General features: G+C 35.7%; 1 protein-coding gene across 1 annotated transcript in view; it reads left to right on the forward strand.

Annotated features, from left to right (window-relative positions):
• The window catches only part of TRPC6 (transient receptor potential cation channel subfamily C member 6), a 122,251-nt gene extending 103,596 nt beyond the window's left edge, over positions 1–18,655 (forward strand). The window contains exons 7-13 of the mRNA XM_081262358.1: positions 1,325–1,589; positions 2,856–3,051; positions 3,695–3,898; positions 5,523–5,597; positions 15,398–15,481; positions 17,035–17,110; positions 17,563–18,655. Of these exons, the coding sequence (XP_081118484.1) occupies positions 1,325–1,589; positions 2,856–3,051; positions 3,695–3,898; positions 5,523–5,597; positions 15,398–15,481; positions 17,035–17,110; positions 17,563–17,714 (1,052 nt within the window). The 3' untranslated portion in view covers positions 17,715–18,655. The remainder of the gene's footprint in view (positions 1–1,324; positions 1,590–2,855; positions 3,052–3,694; positions 3,899–5,522; positions 5,598–15,397; positions 15,482–17,034; positions 17,111–17,562) is intronic.
• The last annotated feature ends 234 nt before the right edge of the window (positions 18,656–18,889 follow it).

The raw sequence follows: 18,889 nt of genomic DNA on the forward strand, positions 1-18,889 counted from the left end.
ATCTATTAGTCAATGGGATCGATAATATTGAATCCTAGAATTAGGAAGACTTATTCTCCCAGTTTCCAAACAGCAATGGACTAGAGCAGTCCTTCCCACCAGGAGTGGGTGGCAGCAAGCACCTAATCATGGGAGATACCTCTGTGGAGGACACAGAAGAATTCCTAATAGGGTAGTGCTGAGCCATGTACACCCAATTAGTCAGTCATCCCAATTTAGCAATCAGATAAGTCCCCTATCTTCCCAGGAGACAAGGGACTAAGGGGTGGAAATAGTTTCAGTTATTTGCTTAAGAAAAACTCCTCCTTGTTAGAAATTGGAGTTGGGAAAAATATAATCCCTTTGAATACTTATTTCAAACCCTCTGATAACAGGCTAACACTTAATTGGCACCTCTGTGGGTTTCATGGCTATATCATATAAAGTCTCCTCTTTGCATTATAAATTTTTAATGTTTATTATAATCTTTAAATACTTTAAAAATATGAATAATTTTAGAAGATTTCTATCTATAGATAATGCTACTATTCAAAGCACTATAAAAAGGAAAGTACATTTATTAGTTTTTTATTATCTTTTCCTAATTCTACTATTCAGAAAATAAGTGAATACAAATTTATATTTTCTCTGGCAGTGTTTTGCTTTTTACTCCATAATGGTTTTCTTGATTGGGTTTTTGATGACTTGATATAATAATGCCAGAAAAATTCACAAATGAATTTTTGCAACATTTTTGTGGTAAAATAGACTTGTTTGAATAACTGATAAAAATTATTTCTAGTAAGTTTAAATAACTGCAAGTATTCCACAGGAACCAAATTACATTATAGTGTAATTAGTTTAAGACTAAAAAATAGGAGCTACAATTTATTAAGTGCCCAGATACTTTCTAAACACTGAATATATGTAAACTTACTGAATTTTCACAACAGATAAGAGAAATGGGAGTGACATTATCTCATTTTTAGAGGGGGGGAAATAAAGAGAAAAGTAATTTGAATAAGTTCTTTCAGTTGTGATTATCAATATTATATTGATAGTTGATCAATCAATGTACAGGCATTCTCAGTTACTGAGTCTATAGGTTCAGCAGTTAAATATTATGCTATACCCTTATGGGAAATTGCTAGCAAACCAGAAGTCATCATCTTCTCAATGAATGTCAGAAGCTCGAATACAGCTGACACTAAAGAAACCCTTTAAGATCAGAGACTTCATTTGTGAGCTATATTTGTAATGTAATTATATATGATTTTTTTTTTCTCAGAAAAGAAGTTATCTACATAAGAAACTTACCATCACTCTTGTCTTTGATTTTTCCTAGCCAGGATAAAGTGGGACCCTTCTGATCCTCAAATTATTTCTGAAGGTCTTTATGCAATTGCTGTAGTTTTAAGTTTCTCCAGAATAGCATATATTTTACCTGCAAATGAAAGCTTTGGACCTCTGCAGATATCACTTGGTAGAACAGTAAAGGATATCTTCAAGTTCATGGTCATATTCATCATGGTGTTCGTGGCCTTTATGATTGGAATGTTCAACCTCTACTCCTACTACATTGGGGCAAAACAAAATGAAGCCTTCACAACGTACGTTGTCTCAGCTGTCTCGATGATGGAAATTGCCGATTGAATAAGCATTCATTTAGCATTGTTCATATAATTCCATGCTTGGGTAAAGACTTCCTCTCTTGTTCTTTAGCAAAATGTGAGATCTTAAAATGAGATCTAAAACATAGGAAACTAAAATAACAATAGCTAACTTTTTTAGAGCCAGTTATTGTAGTAAATACCTTTAAAAATAACTTAATTATCCACATTCCACAGAAGAAGGAAATTGAAATTCACAAAAGTTAAATAATTTTCCAAATGTTCCATAGCTTCTAGTATGTGGGAAAGCCAGTATGTAGCCTCTTTTCAATGACTAGCATCTATTGCCCTAAAATGTTCTCCTATTTACTAGGAATCTGGGGCACTGAATATGATTAACAGCTGCATTCCTAATTCAATTTCTCAGAATTTATCTTTGGAAAAGTTCAAGTTATCAGTGATAACAAGAGTTTTAACTAAAGTTCACCATGGGCACATGTGTTTTTTATAAAATCTGTTTGGAATAGATTACTCAAATGTTAGATCTTCAGTGTTACAATGAGAAAAATCAACTGAAGCAGAACCTACTGTTTTCCATATTCTTCTAAAGTTCATTTTTTTTCAGGGATATGAAACCACCTGGGTTAAGCAGATGGGTTTAGCTCTGATGAGTCATTATGCCTAAAGCACTGGAATTTCTACCTAAGTCATGTCAGTGATTTGGGTAACACTGACTTGTGTACACTGTTATTTTTTTCCTTAAGATGCATTCTATTGTTTTTTATTTATTAGGTATGAGTAGAAGCACAGATGAGCCAGAGACCTAAGAAGACTCTAACAAGTTATATTATTTTTATTAAGCAATACACTTAACATTTTCATTGTCAAAGTTATCAGTTATTTAAATGTTAGTATCTTTGGTTATGAAGTTATGTTATTGCATTTATTGATTGCCTGTTCTGTGCCCTAGATATCAAGTTACATGCTTCTTAAGAACACTATCACCAATGCTTGCAACGATCTTAAATATTATTCTAGGGGATATAGCTCAGTTGGTAGAGTGCTTGCCTTGCATGCATTAAGCCCTGGGTTCAAACTCCAGCATCACCATAAATAAATAAATAAATAAATGTTATTCTATACATTTGACAGAAAAGAGAAGTTCAATGTTACTGAATCAACTCAATTTTACTATTGATTTTACTACTATTACTATATATATTTATATACTTTCTTACTTTGTTTCTTTGTTTTCTTTGTCCCCAGAGTTGAGGAGAGTTTTAAGACACTGTTCTGGGCTATATTTGGACTTTCTGAAGTGAAATCAGTGGTCATCAACTATAATCACAAATTCATTGAAAACATCGGTTATGTTCTTTATGGCGTCTATAATGTTACAATGGTCATTGTTTTGCTAAATATGCTAATTGCAATGATTAACAGTTCATTCCAGGAAATTGAGGTATAATTTCTACCCATCTGTATAGTCTGTGGTTTTATATTTTGATTATTCTAGGGCCCAGCTAAGCAGTGGGATGAAATATGAATTACTAGTCTTTCTTTATTATTTCCCTGTTTATTTATTTAACCCAGTAATCCAGAAAATTTTAATTCTGTACACAATATAGAAGGGGGGTGGTGGAACTGTAAGGCATAAGGAGCATAAATGTCTTTATTTTAAAATATTCAAAAACTATTGCTTATGAATAACACTATTCCCCATCTTTTTTGAGTGATATTTAAAACCTATCTTTTCTCAAGTTGGCAGTGATAGTGATAGTGATAGTGATAGTTTTTATTCAAGAAATCTTGGTCTGTGTACTGAATAATGAGTGATCGATTACAGAATAAGAGAGATCATTTTTCAGTGTTTTTCGGAGTGTAGGAAAATATATTTTTATCTTTCAGTATATTTATTTATAAACACACGTGAGTTTTGAGAACTGTAATTGGTAAAACTAACAAAATTTTAAATATATTTAGAAAAGAGTGTGTGAGTAAAGCATTACAATTTTGAAAAAATCCTGGAGCATTTTTCAGAGTTTTAGAACAATTTTTTTGTGTGTGTGCATTTCCCTGCTGAACAGTCATGTGTATCTGTGTAGGATGACGCTGATGTGGAGTGGAAATTTGCAAGGGCGAAACTTTGGTTTTCTTACTTTGAAGAGGGAAGAACACTTCCTGTTCCCTTCAACCTGGTACCAAGTCCAAAGTCCCTGTTTTATCTCTTACTGAAGTTTAAAAAATGGATTACTGAGCTGTTTCAAGGTCATAAAAAAGGTTTCCAAGAGGATACTGAGATGAATAAGGTAATTTAGTTGATCTTTATCATTATGCTCTTAAACACTATGACCATTGTGATCACTGAGCCACACTCTAAAAAGTGTCAGTCTATGATGAAATGTTCATCCATCCCCCAATACAAGTTCTTTAATGTATTAAATGCAACACTGTTCTTTGCATTATGTGTTCTGACACAAGCACTTTGGAAAAGTTACACAATGCTGTTCAAATAATATATTACATTATCTGAAGTGGGTACCAAAAGGGAGAGTTATCTTGGGCCCCATGTTTGGCATGGTGGCTACAAGTTCCTTATTTCACCATCCATTTTAAGAGCCAGGTAAAGCATCAGCCATTGTTTATGACTGGTGGGAACCTGGCACACGCTTAAATAGCTTTTACATTGGTTCAGAAATCAATTGCTCACATGCTACATGGTAGACCAGTGTTGGCACTGAATAGCTTTAGAAAGAAAGGTCCAAGTATACTGATTTGAAACAATAATCCCATGAATTGATGCAATTGCAAGAAGACATAAAAGAGAGGGTAGGATGCTTGCAAAATGTTCAAATGTGTTTACAGCACATGAAGAGTGTTATGTATCATTGGGGGTCCCGGGCAGAGGTTTTCCCTGTGCAATGATCTATGCTGGTTGCAGGACACTGCACCAAGAAGAGATGTGGAGACACTAGGTAAACCCAGAGGAGGAGGACTAGGATGGGGACAGGTATGTTGTCATATTAGGGAGAACTGAGGGACTGGGAAGTTTTTTCTGAAAAAGGAAAATTGAAGGGGAACAAGAATATTTTTAGACTACCCACTTTTTATTAGGAAATACACTTATTTTTTGTCTCTTCAAAACTAGGAAAAGAGGTAATGAGCAAAAGTTACAAACACTTCAATTTTAATTTTATGTGAGAACAAACTTGGAACAATAAGATTTGTCCAACAGTGCAGCTGGCTGTCTTAGAAAGTAGACAACTCTCTAAAACTGCAGATAATAAATTCTGGATGATGGATATTAGGAATTTCTACAAGATTCTTCTTCCTAAGTTGGTGGGCATTTGGACCAAATGATTATGGAGGTCCCTCACAATGATCCAGTTCTATCATTGAATAGAAGGGAAACATACTCGAATTGCTGTTCCCTTTGGCACTTGTTGCCTGGGGTTCTCAAGTAACAAGCTCTTTAAGTTCTAGTTGCCACAACTGTAAGATAGGAATAACAATTACATCTACATCATGAAAATCAAGTCAAATAAACATGTAAAAGTGCATTGAGATTTCTAAAGGCCTCTTGAAATTTAGTAATTAGATTGTAGGAATTTTGTAAAAATGTTCCACCGATGTTTTTCTTCCAGATGTATGATTTACCGGACTCAGTGAGTTGTATGGAAAATTTGCTTATTTTATTTAATGCAAAAGAGTGTGCAGTTTGTGTGTCTGATTGGAATTGCAACCTGAGAGAATTTGGCATCCACAGGAAAGGTCCAAGCACTTATCCAAAGTGTTTTTGGCAAGTGCTTGGAACTATGAGAATGTGTTTTTCTTGTTAAAACTTCAAGAGTTAGACCAGTTAGCTTTAAAAATATGGACTAAAGAATTAAATCAGCTGTTGATTGTACTTAATATACCATCTATCTTTAAAAGAGAAATGAAGAAAAGAAATTTGGAATTTTGGGAAGTCATGGAGACCTTTCAAAATTATCACTTGACAAAAAACAGGTAAGATAATATTTGAAAATATGAAGCTATGCATATCATTAGTGTATCTTTTCAGAGAAAAAAGAGGCCAACATTCGGAAGCAATTTCAAGAAATAAAGAAATAGGTAACAGACACATTAAGGAATTTGACCCCATAGTAAATTTCACCTTTATTTATATCTATAAAGCATTAATTTAAAAAAACTAAAAATAAATAGAAAAAGACCAGTAGAGGAAGGGGAACAGGGGCAAGGAAAAATGGAGAGAAAGTGTAAGTATTGGGGACTAAATTGGAGCAAATTATAGCCCATGCTTGTATAATTATGTCAAAATGAACTTCAATATTGTGTACAACTAGAATTCACTAATAAAAATTGTAAAAATAAAAAAGAATTTGACAATATTCACAAGAATCTATTATTGAGAGGTAGAAATAAGCCTATGTCTAATTAGCAAAAAGAATTATGTATATACTTAATATATATGTTCAGCATATATTTATTTACTTATGGGTGATGGAATAAAGGGTAGGGAAGAAAAGGCAAAATTAAGAGAGGAATCTGTCAGGAGCCCGAGGCCTGGTATGATTAACTTAACTCTGCAGCTCAGGAGGAACACACACAGCCAGCAGTTCCTCCTTATTTGTCAGTAATCAAGAAGCTGTCAAAAAAAGCCCTGTGGGAACTTTGTAGCTATTGTGGTCAGCACCATTTGTAATGAGCAATGTCTCCTAAAGATGCATCAACTATAGAAGAAGCACAATCCTTGGTGGTGATCAGGATATTTGCTTCCTTTATTGTTGTGCACACCTAGCAGAGGATGACAAACACTAAAGTGATATTAGAAACAAGTGAATTAGGAGAAGGCAGTATATTAAGTAGGAATTCTGTTCAGTTGCATATAATAACCGAAATCATGATGTTTTAAATAAGACAGTTGATCTCCACCCTCTTATTTAACTCTCCAGAATTAGGCAGTGTAGGGCTGTTGTTGGGGCAAGTGTCTGTGATTTTCCTGGTTTTTTTGGTCAGAGTCAGATACAAGATGGCAGCTTTTCCTCCTGCCATTTTGTCCACTGTTGAGGCACAAAGGAGTTAGGGCAAAGGAAAAGTGAGGCATGCTAGCAAATCTGCTGCCAACTCCAGAAGCTGTTCCCAAGAGTGTCCATTAGGAGGTTTCACTGGCCAGAATTGTGTTGCATGGAGCACAAATGCCAAGGAGGAATGCCATTTTGTTTATTTTTTTAAGTGGATATTTTTACCTACACCAACAAAATAGGAAACTTAGGGCCTATCTCCAACCTCCTGACTTCCTTTATTAACCATCCCAGCCACAGGTATATTGTCCATTCTCCATTTCCTATCAGAACCCAAAGGGGAATTTTAGGGAAAAGGAAACCCTGGGTCATAAGCCCTGGTAAAAATAAGGAGTATACTGTGAAGGATTTCTAAAGAATAGAATCCCAGGCAGGCTGTGGTGGGATGTGTGAATGTGGAGTATGAGACTCATGCAGGAATTTCACCAGGCCTGCTGCATCTGAGGCTCTGCCACACCATGAGGCAGCTTGGGCTGAGGGTAAAACAGCTAGAAGACAAGATGAAAATAATCTCTGGTCTTCCAAGGCAGGTGGCATTCAGGGTTTTAGAAAATTGGCAGAATCTTGCTATTCAGAGAAGTTTTGTTTGTGTTGCCTTTAGGTTACCAGGTGAATCTGAATTCCATTTTAAAACGGTAGAGGTAAGGAAAACTTATGAAGTAAAAAGTAATGCATACAATAGAGCTTCACAGTCAATTTCACTCCAGAGAGAACAGTATAGTGGTTAGGAGGGTAGCTAGGGAGTCTGCAAACCTTGGCTTCAGGCCTCATTTGGTTTTTTGCCTGTTTTGTTTGGTGACATAAAATAAAGGCTGTGTGTGTGTGTGTGTGTGTGTGCGCGTGTGTGCGTGTGTGCGTGTGTGCGTGTGTTGGTTTTTATATTTCAGAATTTTGTGGAGCAGGGGAAGAAAGAAGGATATATGACAGACTGAATGTGAATCACAGAGTACAAAATATTTATTATCTGGCTTTTTATATTAAAAGCTTGCTACCCCTGGTCTTATGCTGATAGGTATCATGAATAGAAAACTTAAAAAACACAGACAATTAGGTTCAAATATTTTATAAGCAATTTCTATCATTGTAATACATGCCTGTGTCTGATGTACATAGAAAGTTGCTTCACTAAGACTCTTGACTCATTTGTAGAATGTAGGCGGTAATTGTGCTAACATCCAAGGGTGGTTCAGAATATTAAATTAGTACATACATGTAAAGTTCTTACAACAATATCTGGCACATAGTAGGTACATAATATTTCTTATTACTAGAGAGCAGAAGGAACACATACAACCACAGTTTGATAGTGATGCAATTACAGAGGAATAAGACTAGTCCTAAAAGTCTTAGAGAAAGAACACAAACAGAAAATGAAAAAAAAATACTCTTTGTGAACTTTGTCCTACTATGTGTACCTATGGTCTCTCCAATTATTGTTTTCTGGACATTTTGCTCTACCAAACTTGTACAGAATGAAGTATTGACAATTCCACTTTTTTACACCTCTTACCACATTATCTGTGTTCTTTATTCTTTTTCTTTTTCATTTCCTAATAATGAGTTTGATATCAGCATTTCTCATCTTGTAGGTTCATTGTAGGACCAGTGAGGAACACAAAATAAACTTTTTGTTATTCATTAGGAGGAACGAGTAAGCTTCCATCTTTGGAATTCTTTTTTTTTTTTTTTTTTTTTTTTAGAAAGAGAGAGAGAGAGAGAGAGAGAGAGAGAGAGATTTAATATTTATTTTTTAGTTTTCGGGGGATACAACATCTTTGTTTGTATGTGGTGCTGAGGATCAAACCCGGGCCGCACACATGCCAGGCGAGCGTGCTACCGCTTGAACCACATCCCCAGCCCATGGAATTCTTTACATTGCTAGAGGTAGACACGGTTATGGAAATGTCCAGTTAAAAAAGTAATGATAATGGTGACTCATAATGTCAGAATAAATTTGGAAGCCAGCATATATTAAATGAAAAATGGCAACAAAATTAGCATTTGTTGTGTATGCTTGGCAGTAACATGCAGGTGTGTGCGCGCGTACAAACACCCACACCAACACACACACGCACAAATGTTAAGTTAGCTGCACAAATGCTGCCTTCACATTGGATCCAGGTACACCACAGAAATCGGTAAGAAGAGCCATATAAAAATATTGTTGGAAACACGGTAGGCAGGCCTTTCATTATCTCCCATGACATCCTCAAATCTAATGGCCACTGGCTTTGGTGGTTGCTAGCATTAGCTTTTCAGATACACAGTCTGAAGGAGAGTGTAAATAAAAGTTGATGTCTGCCACATACTGTATCACATGTAAACCTGAAAGCACTGAATAACTTCGTGAATAATTGCTGTTTCAGCGTCAGAACAAATTTCTCTCAAATTGTTGGTTATAGAGCAAGCAGGTTTTTATGCCCTCTTAGTTAGTCTGTTCTGCACTGTATTGACTGAGAATTTTTCTATTGGTTATTTGTCCAGGAACTGTGGTTTTTAGTTACTGCTTAAGGCAGAGATATTTTTTTTTAAATCATCTGATGAAACAATTACAGAAAAGCGTGGTTCCAACCGTGTTCACTTGGCCAGAGCCACTTCTTCATGTGATTTTCTATTTTCATATTCCAAGTACCTTTTCCCAGATCTATTGAGTTGAAATCTGGCAGGATGTCATGGAAATGTGTATTTTAATAAGAATTTAGGTGACCATAATGCTAATCTAGCAGTTATTGACAATGGTAGAATTCCTGCTACAGTATCTTACACATTCTATACACCTTATCACTTTATCCTCATGTTAGCTAGGAGGTAGGTGAGAGTATTTTCGCTATTCTATACCTGAGGAAACTATGAGGAGGAATGATCTGTCCAAAGTCCCACATCAGCCAACTGGCAGTCAGAATTCAAATCCACATCTACTTGGTTGCAAAGCAAGACGCAAGCTCAGTGCAGCCCTGCTCCATTCCACACTGCGCTCCCTGCTGCCCTATCAGGCCTACACCTTTTCTGTTCACTGTTTTGTTTCAGGCTTCAGGCCATTTAATACTTTTAGAAAGAGAGAGAGAGAATTTTTTAATATTTATTTTTTAGTATTTGGCAGACACATCTTTGTTTGTATGTGGTGCTGAGGATCGAACCCTGGCCTCACGCATGCCAGGCGAGTGCGCTACCACTTGAGCCACATCCCCAGCCCCACAAAGAGTCTTTATTGCTTCCAATTAAAAGGACTCTTCACTCCCCACCCTGTGGCATGAAAAATACTGGCACAATCTACAAATAACTAAATATCTACATTTAAATGCTACTCATATTGCAAGTTAAATTTCCTTGTATGTACAGAAGTACCAAAGTGTTACAGACCTTACTTTTCAGATTTTAAACTATTTTGGTAGCTGGACATGGGAACAATTATATATTGGGATTTTCTGCCACCAAGTGGTTACAATGCCTCTTTGCATATTAAATTTTATATACTATTTCTCTGTACTATTCAATTTTTTTTTAGTAAAGATTTATTGAATTTCTGTGATATATTAAAAGCTGACTAGGAATTTTTGCTGAAAAGATATATGTTGTATTTCCATGCACAACTTGATATTTCAGATTTAAAGCAGAATTAGTCACACACACACAAAAATGATCAAAATGGAGTTGTAGCTGTTTAGTCATAAACCATTAACTATATTAGTGGTTCTCTGTTGGGTGATTTTGATTTGATGTCATCACGTTTTGGGTTACCAAAGAATGGGAAGGGAGCTGCTATTGGCATCTGGTGGTTAGAAGCAGGGATGCTGCTAAGCATTCTACAGTGCATTGAATATCCCTCCCACCAAAGAATTTCCCAGCCCAGCATGGCAATAGCATCAGGATTGAGAAACTAAGCCTATCCCCACTGAAGGTGTGTAGGGGAGAGCAGAGTGTGCTGCTGAAACTGTGTGAACACACTGGAGGTTGAGACATTGATACTTTCATATCCACACTCTAGAAAATCGTATATGTTCTCAAATGAGCAAACTACCATTTTCTGCCTTTCTTGGCACTGCTACCTCTTCTGTGCTACCCAATCTGTTCAAGTTTGTAAGCATCTGCCTCATGCCTTAAAATCAATTCCCTGTTTCAAATGTGTCTTTACTATGTAGTTGAGTAGGAATCAACTGGTTCATGAACCCAGACTATACAAGTTTGGTAGAGCATAATGTCCAGAAAACAAGTGAAGCCCATTAGTGACAAAAAAGCACTTTTCCTTCATTCATCTAATTAATGAACAATTTTTGTGCACTTGCCACATGCCAATATAGGCACTAGGGACCCCGGAATGAACAAAATGAAGTGCCTCCTTCCACAGAGCCTGGGAGAATGTAGACAATAACCATGCTATCAAACCAGTGAGGAGAAGGACTGTCAGTATTGACATGTGTTATGAAGTAAACAAAAGGCCTAGCTTGCTTTTAAGATCTATTTTTAATGGGATGGGCCGGGAAAGCTTCTCTGAGGAGCTTCTGCTTTAATCTAAAATACAAACAATAAGTCAGAGCCAGTCAGCAAGGCCAGGAAAAGTGTTTCAAGAATTGGGGCTGGGGTTGTTGCTCAGTGGTAGGGTGCTCGCCTGGCACTGGGGTTTGATTCTCTGCACAGCATATAAATAAATAAAATAAAGGTCCATAGACAACTAAAATGTTTAAAAAAATTGACCTTCAGTGAGAAGTGAAGACATATGTTATTCATAAAATGCTAGGTTTGAAATAAGAGCATCTCCACAGGTCTGGTGTGTCATGGAACTGCTTAAGTGAGAAGGATTGAGAGGTGTGGATATTAAGAACCACAGATTTTCCTTCTGAAATTTCCCAGAGAAGCACATTTTAAATTTTTCTATTTCCACTAACACTTTATCAATGTGTAATTGCCCTATCAAGAAAGGAGACACCAAATAAATTAATAGTGGTTATGAGGTTGTGAGTTTATCAATGGATAGAAAATCAAAGCATAGCCCACCCATATTCTCTTTCTGGGTGTTGTTGCCCTGATTATGAACCTGTCTTCACCCTTCATACTGTATCCTAAGAGGGGTGGGGGGGTGAATGTGAGCTTGAACCTGGTCCTTATATTTAATGAAGTTCTTAAGGAATAAATGTTTGAAAGCCAGATTTCTTATTATAAAATGTTAGTTAAAATTTCCAGGCTTTTCATGAATTTGTAAATTTGTAGGGGACCACTCCCGTCATTATCAGAAGGGATTACAGTAAGTTAAGCGTATAGCCTGATGCTCTAAAAATAGCTTCTGGCAGAACGAGATTGTAACTGAAGACATTTATGGTCCCATCAAGTGCTCTTTTTGAAATCCCCCCGCATTGCATCTTTTTGGTTAATTTGATAAATTGTTTAATATTATCCTATTGATTTTAAAAATCAATATACGTAAAAATATATGGAAAGTTTGCCGACATTTTTAGAGGAGGTTAACGAAAAAGTTACCTGAAAATGGATGCTCTGTAAATAATTGTTTTCAAATTTATGTGTTGTTTCCATGATTTTTAATCAGTCTTTACATATATTGCCTATGATTTTTTAATTCAGCTGGACTATATTATTTATATTCTGCTTTGAATATTCAGAGCCCAGCACTACACTGTATGTATAAAGGATTCTCAATACATACTTGTTCAGTGGGTGAATGTGTGTGCATAGTTATTTTAATTTGGCATGCGGCTACCTAAAGCAACAAAGCATTGAAGTTAAAGTGAGAATTTTACTTGAGTCTTATGGAAACTTACTTGTAGCTACTGAGATATTGGGAAGTACAAATCGTGTATTTTTGAACATACTCTTAGAGTCTCTCTTTCCCAGAAGACAGCTTCTACCCCAAACATGGAGATTTGGTGCTGCTATTTTGCTGAGGTTTTCTTCTTCAGTTGTAAAACCCATTTTCCTACAGAAAATACATTAGTTTTTTAATCATCTTTTTAACATGCTAATATGGTATGTTATCACGTTTATTACATATTGCTTTAGTATTTTGTAAATCAGAGATCAAATGTTCTCTCTGATATGTGGATAGGGAGGAAGGATAAAAGTTCAGTGGATTAGACAAAAAGAAATGAAGGGAAGGGAGTGGGGATATGAATAGGAAAGACAGTGGAATGAATCTAACCTGACTTTCCTATGTTCATATAAGAATACACCACAGTGAATCTCTAATGTACATCTATTAGACTGGGATCCTAATTAGAATAAGACATACTTCATGTTTGTATAAATATATCAAAATGAACTGTACTGTCATGTATAACTAGAAAGAACAAATAAAATAAATATTAAAAATTTATGAAGGTCACAAGAGAGGAGTATTTTGTTTTTGTCTTTTTGGTACTAGGGATTGAATTCAGGGGCACTCGACCACTGAGCCACATCCCCAGCCCTATTTTGTATTTTTTTTTTTTTTTTATGTAGAGACAGGGTCTCACTGAGTTGCTTAGTGCCTTGTTTTTGCTGAGGCTGACTTTGAACTCTCTATCCTCCTGCCTCAGCCTCCCCAGTAGCTGGGGTTACACCACAGCACCTGGCCAAAGAAGAGAGGAGTTTGAAGCAACCAAAGACAAAAAAATTATATATGTTAATTATCCTAAAAAGAAAAAAGTAAAGTCATACTAGAATGTTCTGTGAAAATTGTGTACCATACAAATTCCCAAATTCAAATGAATTAGTTAGTGCTTTCTTGGCCTCTGAATTCTATCCCACAACATAGTCTTACTTTGCTGTTTCTTCAGGATCTTCATCAGACCCTACACCAGATGTGGTTGTTGTAGTTAGTCCGTTGACTTGTTGGGCTCTTGTCAGTGGGCACTTGAGATCAGCACCATTATTTCTCCAATGCGTTTGCCTCTTCCTCTATCATAATTGTACATATGGAAAACTGATAGCATGAATCTTGTAAAACATGATGCACAGCCACCAAGTCTAACAGGCTCCTCAGGCAACCTCTAATAGCTATTGAGGGACTAGTCATACTCAAAGTGCCACTATTTGTATTAGAAGACTGAATATTAAACAAGATAATATATGGATGAGGTTATTTTTTATTTTAAATTTTTTAATTTATTTTAATTCATTATACATGATAGCAGAATGCATTTCAATTTGCAGTACACACAGAAAACAATTTTTCATGACTCTGGTTGTTCACAATGCAGAGTCAAACCATTCATGCCTTCACACATTACTTAGGGTAATGATGTCCATCTCATTCCACCATCTATCTGACCCTCATGCCCACTCTCTTCTATTCCCTCCCCTTTACCCTGGCTAAAGTTTCTCCATTCTTCCCATGCTCCCCACCCCCAAACCCATTATGGATCAGCATCTACTTATCAGAGAGAACATTCAGCCCTTGGTTTTTTGGGATTGGTTTACTTCACTTAGTATTATATTCTCCAACTCCATCCATTCACCTGCAAATGCCATGATTTTATTCTCTTTTATTGCTGAGTAATATTCCATTGTGTATATATATATATATATATATATATCACAGTTTCTTTATTCATTCATCTATTGAAGGGCATCTAGGTTGGTTCCACAGCTTAGCTATTGTGAATTGTGCTGCTATAAACATTGATGTGGCTGCATCCTTGTAGTATGCTGTTTTTAAGTCCTTTGGGTATAAACCGAGGAGTGAAATAGCTCGGTCAAATAGCGGTTCCATTTCAATTCCAAGGAATCTCCATACTGCTTTCCATATTGGTTGCACCAATTTGCAGTTCTACCAGCAATGTATGAAGGTGCCTTTTCTCCCACGTCCTCGCTAACACTTATGTTTGTATTCTTAATAGCTGCCATTCTAACTGAAGTGAGATGAAATCTTATTGCATTTCTCTAATTGCTAGAGATGTTGAACATTTTTTCATATATTTGTTGATTGATTGATGCTAGGAGCCATAAGCAAATAATATGATGCATGGCACTTTCGGTTGTAAGGTGCCGCCAGCTAGCCATTGAGATGATATGATTATGTTAAGATTTACATTCATATGGAAATTGGACTCCTGCTGTTCACCTTGGCCTGCTAGGGACTCATGTTACAGGACTCCTGGAGAGTTCCCATTGGTTGGGGAAGGATAGTAGGAGGGAATTCCGGGGGAGGTCCGCCCCCCCCCTTCCAGTAGACGCGCGTGGGTGGACCGGTTTTTGGCTTGCCTGCGCGTATGGAGTATTGGTGGCTTTTTCAAAAATAAAGTTTTGTTCCTGCTTGAGTGGCTCGTGATTCTGTGCCCAGCCAAGACATTGGCAGATTGTATATCATCTTCTAAGTGTCTGTTCAGTTCCTTGGCCCATTTACTGATTGAGTAATTTGTTTTTCTCTTTGTCTCTCTCTCTCTTTCTTTCTTTCTTCTTTCTTTCTTTCTTTCTTTCTTTCTTTCTTTCTTTCTTTCTTTCTTTCTTTTTGTTGTTGCTGTAAAGAAGCTTTTCAGTTTGAATCCATCCCATTTATTGATTCTTGATTTTAATTCTTGCACTATAGGAGACTTATTAAGAAAGTTGGGCTTAATCTGACATGATGAAGATTTGGGTCTACTTTTTCTTCTATTAGGCACAGGTCTCTGGTTTAATTCCTATGGTTGAGTTTATTCACATACATGAGACTATGTATTAGTTTATGTATATAACAAATAATCCCATATTATTTAATATAAAATTAAATTAAAAATCACATTTTTATTCTAATTACAGCTTGGGCACAACAAACAATCAAGTATAAGGAGCTCTGAGGATTTCCATTTAAATAGTTTCAATAATCCTCCAAGACAATATCAGGTAAGCATGAATTTTTAAAAAAAATAAGGCTAGTTATTTCTAATATTTAGATTTTCAAATTATTTAATTTGTTAGATAAAATGATATTTTATCATGAGGGTTTTTTCTCAATATTAAAATGATAAATTAATTCAACAAATATTTATTGAATATATACCATGTTCCAGGTACTTTCTAAGTGCTAAATACAAAAGTAAACAAAATAGAAAAAAAAAATTAGAGTCATATAACTTAGAACATATGTGTTCATTGCAAAAGGCTAATCTTAAAAAAAAAAAGAAAGAAAGAAAAGAAAATTTACCTCAAATCTCACCTCTAAGAAATTAAGACTGCTTATTTGTGGCAAATACTCCACATGAAGTTATATGTGTGTGTGCACATGTACAATTTTTATATAGTTAATATTCAATATTACGTGAAATATTTTATAAACAAGTTAACAGCACTTACAAAATGAGTAACAGTTTTATAGCCTGTTTTGCACTCTATGAAACATATTCCTATTAATATATATATGTGTATATATATATACATATATACTTGCTATAAATAGATTTTGATTTATTAAAATAATTCTCTATTTTTTGGCATGTAAAAACCTTTTCCTATTATTAATAAAGGTACTGATATAAACATACTCATTGACGTAGCCCATTACATTCTTAGAATAAGTTTTTGTTTGTTTGTTTTTGATTTTTTTTTTTTTTTTTTTTGGTATTGTAGATTGAACCAAGAGGTCTTTTACTACTGAGATACATCCCCAGCCCTTTTTGGTCTTGATTTTGAGACAGGGTCTTAATAAGTGGCTTAGGTGCTGAGGGCTTCACTAAGTTGCTGTTCTCAAACTAATGATTCTTCCTGCCTCAGCCTCTCAAGTTGCTAGGATTATAGGCTATGCCACCTTGCCCAGCTTAGAATAGTTCTTGAACATAGAGTTTATTTTCCATTATTTAATTTTGGGCTTAGGTGATAAGATTTGGTTTAGCCATATATCCCTACAGAACTTTCTACAAACATTCTGAGACTCCTGATTTTCATACAAAGTAAACAATAAAAGCAATATCTGTATGATACAAACCAAAACTGGAAAAACTTTATCACATTGAAATTTGCTATTCCTCATTAAAAACAAATATAAAATCAACCCTAGCTACAAGACTTTGTGGAGTAGGGTGGAGACATAAACAACTGGACATTTGCTTAATTCCCCCTTTGCACATGCAATACTGTGGTCTTTAACCTGCCCAACAGAAAGGCTAAGTCTGGCTCCAGTACTTTTAAAATAAAATATAACAATGTAGATAAAGAACTAGATGCTTATTTCAGACTCATTTTTCTCAAGAATTAACTTTTCAGTCATTATTTCAGGTGCTGTGAGAATTATTTCCAAAAGAAAAACAAAATTTGGAGATATTATGTGTTCCCTGACACATCAATCATTGATATTTACTTCCAAAATGCTTACTGAAGGGAGTAAGCTTTGGAAATACATTCCAAATGAAAGATTGGTCATGAACTTAATAATGAGATAGATTTCTCCTTTCTCTGTCTAGAAAATAATGAAGAGGCTCATTAAAAGATATGTACTGCAAGCCCAGATCGATAAAGAGAGCGATGAAGTCAATGAAGGTGAGTTGAACACAGGGACAGACAGCTCCTGGTGCAGAGCTGATGGAAAACTGGGAAAGGAGGGTGTGGGAAGACTGCACCCCAGGGGGAAAAGTAGAACAGATCTTACCATCATCAGCTTCATGATGTCATGCGAAGCAGACTGTTTTTCCACAGATGTCACTTGCTAGACAAAAAGCTATTGTTGTGGAGGCTTGGAGGAAATGGTTGGGACAGGTGAAGGGGACTGCTGCTCCTACCTTGCAACATTCACCATTTCCTTTGAACTTGCCCTGGGAGGACTTATCTGAGATAGTAGAAACCTGGTGCTCCATTAGGAAATACTTCTTTTGAAAAGATTCAAAATGAAGATGTATGTAAAATTGTGACTGGCTTTATCCTGTCCCAGCATTGAATCACTGGTTTCCCTGTGTTACATATTTATAGTTAACTTCTTACCACTCACATTTCAGGGGAACTGAAGGAAATTAAGCAGGACATCTCAAGTCTCCGTTATGAACTCCTTGAAGAAAAATCTCAGAATATGGAAGACCTAGCAGAACTTATTAGAAAACTTGGGGAAAAATTATCCTTGGAGCCAAATCAAGAGGAAAGCAATAGATAATGCCAAGACTTCCTCAAAATTTTGTATTTATTTGTCCACTTGAAGCCATATTATTTTCTGATTTATTTTTTTAAGTGCAAATGATAAAAAAAAAATCCTTAAAAAAATGCTATCTTGGACTATCCTATCATCTGAAACCTACCAAATAGTTCAATATTCAAAAAACCCCTCAAAATATCTAATATTTTTTGTTATTAAATTGTATCACTGAGGCCACGATTGTAGAGGTGATGGAAATGTTGCCCTGTTGCTTGGAGTTTGCTTTATAAACGATTTTCTTGGGTGTAACTATTGAGATGATGTAATTACCATGTAGTGCTTGGCTGGGAATGGCAGGGGACAGATCCACATAATTTTCTGTGTAGTTTTTCCTCCAAAGGTAAGTTCAGGCATTTTCCTTCCTGTTTGGTGGATCCCCTGCTGGTGACTCCCAGCCCTGAAATATTGGGGGAAATAATCTATGGCCATTTAAAGAATGCTGTTCTGTCATCATTGACCTCACATTACCCCCAACAAATATGACCAATACTATGTGCAAAATGGGCTTACATCAATGTCATATTTTCTGATTAATCTATTTGAAAACATTACCCTTAATAATGAAAAGGTATTTCCTTTTCTGAACCCTGGAAACATGTGTGTGTGTGTGTGTGTGTGTGTGTGTGTGTGTGTGTGTGTGCTTTGACTGTATGTGTGCACATGAAAGTATGTATACACATACGTAAAATGCTTGCCCTATTTCTTTTGTAGTTGATATAAACACTCAAGAGCTCTTTATATTATGATTTTTTTATTGTGACTGAAAAATTATTGTCCAAATATGGACCTTTTGCTGGAGAAATATAAAAGTCACAAATGATGCATTCATTTGATTCAATTATAGCACAATTTTGTGCCGTTTCTGAGGGCATTAACAGATGTAATTACATTTAGCCATTGAATGTAAAGGGGAAAAAAGTGATGTGGGAATTTGCAATACTTTTTTGTTGTTCCCAATGTGTTCTACTGTTTTCCTCAAATATATAAAACAGCAATTTGCTTTTGTGTGCTTTCACCAAGAGGTGGTTGTTATTATTTACTGATGATGTGACGTGATATCATAGACAAAAAAGAGAAATCAAGGTTCATTTGTTTATACAATGAGGATCAACATTCAGATGATTCTGGTCATTAAC

Source organism: Spermophilus citellus (genome assembly GCF_964194105.1).
Source record: "Spermophilus citellus genome assembly, chromosome: 2".
Classification (NCBI taxonomy): domain Eukaryota; kingdom Metazoa; phylum Chordata; class Mammalia; order Rodentia; family Sciuridae; genus Spermophilus; species Spermophilus citellus.